We start from the raw sequence: 6,649 nt of genomic DNA, 5'->3' as shown, positions 1-6,649 counted from the left end.
AAAAGGTCCATCTCTGAAGGGTTAAGACACTTATTTTTACTTTTTAATAAGTTCTATTGTTATTCGGATGGGCATGAAGTAGTAGGCACACTGTTAAAATTTCTTGTGGAATTTTCTTGGTCTAAAATGTTCCCAGCACTCATTCAGTCTATGGTTGTAAGGGTGGTAACATTGCAGAGTTGTCAAATGTGGCAAAAAGTGCAGGAAGAAAGGGACACTGCTGGCTTTGTCTTCCTGATTCCCTTTTAATTATTACAAACTTTCTCTCTCTCTGGTTGTCACTGCTGATCACATGAGGAGCAAATTACTGGATGAATCATAAGCTGTTATCTGGCTGACTCATCAACTGCCCCACATTGGTTTTGATTTATTGACTTGCTGATCAGCGGAATATGACCAAGTATCTGTCAAACGGTTGTGCTGGTCTGCTGGGTGTTGGACTGGTTTGCAGGGTGATTGTGATTAGACCTTCTTTCAGTGTCAGGGCCTCAACAGCCAGAGGCTCTCAGTAAGTCAAACTGGTTCAACTGTTTTTTGTTTTATTTGCTTCTAACGCCTTTGCCTATCGTCTGTCACAGCTCCCACACTTTGCTCTTTTACTGTCACTCATTCACATTGGCATGCTGACACACTGCTCTTCCATCTTTTCTTAGTAGTATCTGCTTCCCCTCACAGTTTTTCTCCCTTTAGCATTTTTTCTAACCTCCATCCTGTCTCATTCCACTGCTGTTTCAGAGCTCTGCTTTAGTTTCCTTCCTGTTGATCTCACTTTCTTTCTCTCATTACATCCCGCTTTTGTTCTTTGTGACACACACATACCAAAAGCCCTTTATCAATCATACAAACACGTCAAAGTGACTCTCCAGATTTTTTTTAAAACAACAGAAGAAGAAAGCAGCAGTACACCGTTAACTCTTTTCTTCATCTCCCCTACTAGATGCCAGTGGTTTATTAACTAACTGTCATTGACAGGTCAGATGTGACTCTGTCAGTGTTAATGAAAGACGTGGTTGGTTAAAAAAAAACAGAAGAGGAGACAAAAGAGTGAAAGAAAACAAATAGTGTGAGTCAGTCCAGAGGGACTATAGGATGTAACCTTATAGAATGTTTCCTGCTTCATTTTAAACATGACATCCTGGTGAGAGAAGCAGCGCTGCATTCCTCGCATAGTACAAGTCAACTGTCAAAGAACACTGCGCTTACATTCTTGATGACATATATTTATATACATACAGCCTGTGTGTGTGTGTGTCAGTCATCAGGGGCTCTTTAGTCGCACACTTAGACTTAGACGCACTTCTTGTTGTTGAATGTCAATAAGATCTCTTCTGGCGTGTACATGAGAAACGACATTTAAAATGTAATTCAAATATCATTACCATGTTAATATTGTAACACCGTATTAAATGCACTTCAGTGACACCTCAGAAGTGTTTGAAGGGCTGCAAGTAAGGATTATTTTTATCATCAATTTAACTGTCATCATCACTATTGTATCACTTTTGGGGGGGATAAATCTTTTAATCTAACAATAAAAAAATAAAAATAAATAAAAACTTAATAGAGCCAAAGGTCCAATTTGCCATTTTATCAAACTAAGCATACAAAATGTAAAGTCATTCCATTTACAATGATGTGTAGTAGAGAGAAGCAGAAAAAACATTTTACTTCATAAAAGACTTTAACTATTAATCAATTAAAACAGTTTTTATGTTAAATGAATTGCAGATGCAGATTTAGAACAATCATTTTTAATCGTTTCAGCAATAATTGTGTGCACAAAAAGGCTTTTTGTACACTATCATGGCACTGGGTGGCCACCTTATGCTCACAGTGAAGGCATAGTCACATTAAACTTCTTCCCCATTCACTTCTATTAAAACCAGCACCATTGACAAATCCCAGCATGCCTTTCTACGACCTCCAGCTCCAGTTCCATGTGTTTGATCGGCCAATAAAAACACTTGTGCAATGTGTTCGGAAATCGAGTTTCATCAACATATTTAGCGCATTATCGCACTACTAGAATACAAGCGACTATACTCTGCTTACTCCAAATACATATACAGTATATTTATAACTTGCATCAGTTGCATGACGTCACATTCTTTTTCAGGTCCGAGTGTGCGGGCCATTTCGTAGCATGGAAATATGCGGCCATGCCTTAATGCTCAAAATGCACGGAATTCATTCTACGTGGGAAATATCATAGCAAATGTCATGAAATTTCAATTTACACACTGAATAGAGTGAATGTTTGTGCATTAGAGTTTATTCTGTGACATTTAAAGCAAGAAAAGCACAAAAAGGGCTTTGCATTAGACATTGTGTCACAAAGTGCAACTCGGCAACTTTTGGCAGACACAAACTGCATCAACAAAGAGGAACCGTGACTATGATTTGAAACCGGACATACTGTATAGTTGGCTACAACGTGACCAGGGACCACGCATACTATCAAGTGGAACCTCACATAATCCACTTTTGTGTCAGTGTTTCTAGTTGTTTACCTATTTATTTTACAGCTGAAGTTCTCTTTTACAGTGTTCAAGTATTCTGTGTACACTCGTATATTCGTATTACATTTCAATAGACACTTCTTAACTGAAATTAAAATGTTACTGAACAATAATGTAAATGTGCTGTATTTATATAGCGCTTTTCCAGTCTTAACAACTGCTCAAAGCGCTTTTACATCTACAGGAAACATTCACCATTCACACACATTCATACACTGTGGCCGGGGCTGCCGTACAAGGTGCCACCTGCTCATCAGATAAACATGCACACACATTCACACTCCGATGCGCAGCACCGGGGGCAACTTGGGGTTCAGTGTCTTGCCCAAGAACACTTCGACAATGACTGCATAATGTCCGAGCTTCAAATTCAAAGAGGTAAATGTCTCACTTTATTTAAATGATTTGTCATTACATGTTAAGGAAGATCGGTCCAAGTTCTTACGTTCGTTAACCACATAAATTGGGGTTTTCTCTAACCATTCGTCACAAATCTTTTTCACAATGTTTTATCTTACTTGTAATATATGTATTCTAAGATTACAGATGAATAAGAATAAATACATGGAAACAAACAAACAAATGATTCATAAATTGAGTTAAGCATATTTGTTTTTAAGCAGTGTATTATAAAACCAAGTGGTGTCTGAGAATTGTTTTCTCTCGCCGGTCACTTTAACATAGTAACCTTCTTTACTGGTCCACTGATTACAGGGGTGCAAACACACACACACACACACACACACAAACACACACACACAAACACACACAAAACCCATAAACACGTGGATTTACTTTTCCTTTGCACACAAACATACTTAAACTTTGCAGGTTCACATGTGTTCAGACCCACATTTTATACACTATCACCTACACACACACACACACACACACACACACACACACACACACATACACACAGCAAGAGTGCAGTCTGCTGTCAGTATCCTCAGAGTGTCCGGCCCAAATATTCACGACTCTCTGTGTCTCTCTGCTCAGCTCACCAGATCTCTTTGTGGGAAGGGCAGCAAAATACTGGAGCAAATACTAAGTCCTCTTCAGCAGAGAAGATCTTGCCATTCCTCCAGAACCTCCTATGGGCCACACAGTCCTTTCTTTTTTCATGAGGTGTGTGCGTGTGTTGCTTATAGTCAGCCTGCACCAGTGCTAATAAGCTCTATTAATGATTATGCTTGGGGATGATTGTCAGCCTGTGTGTGCATATTTACAGTGTGTGAGTTCTCCACAGTGTATAGGTCCATTCATATTTGTTCTTACATCATTAAAGAGAAGGTTGAGTTGTGGGATCAAGTGGAAGCGATTGATGAGCTTATAGCAGCGGATTGGGCAAGGCTTGTGAATAACAGGTGGCATCACCATAGGGAAATGGAAGGAGTCACTTACATGACGAGCAGTACAGTTGCAGCTTGTCAGTTCTCCAAAAGTGAATGGGAAACAGCGAAGGAGCAGTGTGAGGGGGCGGGGTCACGGCGGCTCACTGATGAACCCGTGGGAATGTCTGTGCCAGGTCACTGGCAGTGGTAAATGGGCTGGACGTACTCCGGGGGAAAGTAACCTACGTGTCCGTGGCAACGGCCCCTCCAGCGCGTTGAATCGGAGCAGTCCATGAGTTCGATGACATCACCTCGCAGGAAGCGTAACTGAGACTGGTGGTGGGGGGTGAAATCGAAGAGAGCGTGGGCATGATGGGGGCGCTGTGGAGGAAATGAAAGACGGAGGGAGAGAGGGATGGAGAAAAAGAGAGGAAGAACGTTAATGAAAAATTGGCCCCACCGCTTTTGACTCAGCATGTGTCTTAACAACAAAACTGAGCCAAACTCTTACAGGGAAACAACACATCCTTTTTTTGTTTTTTACACAGCAGAACATCAAGAAAGTAAGCCCAGTCATTAAGCAGTGGTTCTTGTTGGGGCTTTCATCAGGAGACTGAGATGTTGAAATAGTAAGACCTTTATTTCCTCAATAAAGATCTGAGTTCAAGTCTGCAGACAACTGAACTAAGTGAGCAGTGAAATGATATAATAAACCAGAGAAAAAACCCAAATATGTAGCTACAGCTATAGCTGCCAGTTAGCTTAGCTTAGCACAAAGACAGGAAAGAAAGAAGGGGAAAGTGCTACCCTCGCTGATGGTGTTAGCTTTGGACAGAGTCAAGCTACCTGTTTCCCCTTCTTTCGAGTCATCATGCTAAGCTAACCTAGCTGCCAACTGTGGTTGTATAGTCAGTTTTAGAGACACAAGCATCTTGTCATCTAACTCTCTGCAAGAAAAAAGGGAATTTCTAAAATACAGAGCTATGCATTAAACAAGACTTTGCTGCATTATTCTCAACACTCTCCCTCAACAGGATAGGCTATAGATTTTGGAATCTGTCCATCACAAACACTAAGCTTCTCAGTCTGTGAAACGCATACTGCATCCTGGATCTTAGTTGTAAACCTCAGTGCTGTTCAGTCTGTGGGATTGGGGAACAAGCTTCCACCTAAATACCACTCTGTAGACAAGATTGACAGCCAAATTGTATTTCTGATTTAAGATGATGGATGCAGTTTAGAGAAATTGCCTGTTTGGATTTGTTATATTTTACTCTTATATACTCTTAGCATTTTAACAGGAAAATCCAAAACGTCAGTACCTGTTAGACTCATTTACATGTAATGGAATAGTTTAACATTCAAGCAAAAAGGCTCTTATTCAATTTCTTGCCTTAGAAGTAGATAATATGATTGATGCCACTCTATCTATCAATCTTCTCCTCTTTCGACAAGAAAGTGAATAAGAGCTTTTCCTAAAATGTCAAACTACTTCTTAGTGACAAGAAAGAATAAATATTTTTTCGGGCTGTTTACCTCCAGGGACATTTCATATGATAATAGGTGAAATTATGAAGTATTTCCATGTTGTTTACATTTACCATTCTGAGATCTTTATTTTCAATGTGTGCTAACCTGGCAATTGAAATGTATTTTGTTTGAACAGATAAATACATCTTGATAAGGGGAGATCTTTTAGATTGCAGCTGCAATCTGTGGTTTAAGTTGGTAAAGAGGGTGTGTATTTCATTAAAATTGCAAAGCTCTTCTTCTTATAGGCTTTGTTCATCATTTGGCTACACATGGGCTTTATCGGGGCAGAGCAACTCTACATGAACGGATTAAATAACCAAATTGGAATTCTTAGAGGCTGTGAGAGAGAAAAAGCGAAGTAGAGTAAGACTCTAAGAGAGACAGATAGACAGAGAGTTATAAGTCCAGAATGATGTGTGTTAGGATGAGATTCGAGTTCACACACACTCCAAACAGCATTCAGTTAAATGTGTGATGTTTTCATTCTATTTGTGTCAATTCACGATAACATTAACTGCTTTCAGTTCAACTTGCCGATGCTGTGCTTTGTCTGTCGCACTGTATTTTTCTTTGAGTTAACAAAAGTAGAGTCTTTTTTCTCCCCTGATAGCCGCCCTCCTCTGATCTCTATTGACTGGTGAAGTAAAATCAGTTTACATGTGAGAGTATAGCAGAAGAAAAGTTTCTATTTTAAGAAGAGCATCTTGAACGTAACTAACCTCTTAGCTGTCAGTTGCACCCCCATGGAGAAAAGTGGATGTGATATGAACTGTGAGGGAGCTCAGAGACTGGAAAGAATACCAATATTGTATTTTGTGCGTGTATTTTGTGTGTGTGTGTGTGTGTGTGTGGGTCTGGTGTTGCAATTCTGGGCTTCATTGCTCCGGATTGTTTTGTCTTAGACTAAGGCGCAATATGATGTCATCCAGACAAAAACACACAAACACACTCACACACTAACCAGACAGCAGGATTGGGATCAAGAGACAATGACACATCTATCAATCCGACAAATCTATCAAACCTTCGCAGACTTATACTTTATTGTTTCCCTAAACTAGTCTAGACTTCTTGAGTGAATGTGAATCTGTGAATTTGGGTGTGAGCAAGCATGTGTGTGCAGGTCTCTATTTGCTTTGTGTGTGTGTGTGTGTGTGTGTGTGTGTGTGTGTGTGTGTGTGTGTGTGTGTGTGTGTGTGTGTGTGTGTGTGTGTGTGTGTGTGTGTGTCAGTTTTCCATGCGAACTCGTGAGGAGCAATGGTT

General features: G+C 40.0%; 1 protein-coding gene across 1 annotated transcript in view; it reads right to left on the bottom strand.

Annotated features, from left to right (window-relative positions):
* Window positions 1-2,888: 2,888 nt before the first annotated feature.
* The window catches only part of grapa (GRB2 related adaptor protein a), a 32,571-nt gene continuing 28,810 nt past the window's right edge, over window positions 2,889-6,649 (bottom strand). Inside the window, exon 5 of the mRNA XM_034893273.1 lies at window positions 2,889-4,234. Within this exon, the coding sequence (XP_034749164.1) occupies window positions 4,049-4,234 (186 nt within the window). The 3' untranslated portion in view covers window positions 2,889-4,048. The remainder of the gene's footprint in view (window positions 4,235-6,649) is intronic.

The sequence above is a fragment of the Etheostoma cragini genome, chromosome 15 (genome assembly GCF_013103735.1).
Source record: "Etheostoma cragini isolate CJK2018 chromosome 15, CSU_Ecrag_1.0, whole genome shotgun sequence".
Lineage (NCBI taxonomy): Eukaryota > Metazoa > Chordata > Actinopteri > Perciformes > Percidae > Etheostoma > Etheostoma cragini.
Note: the sequence above shows the minus strand (reverse complement) of the source record. Positions and strands in the feature narration are given on the sequence as shown.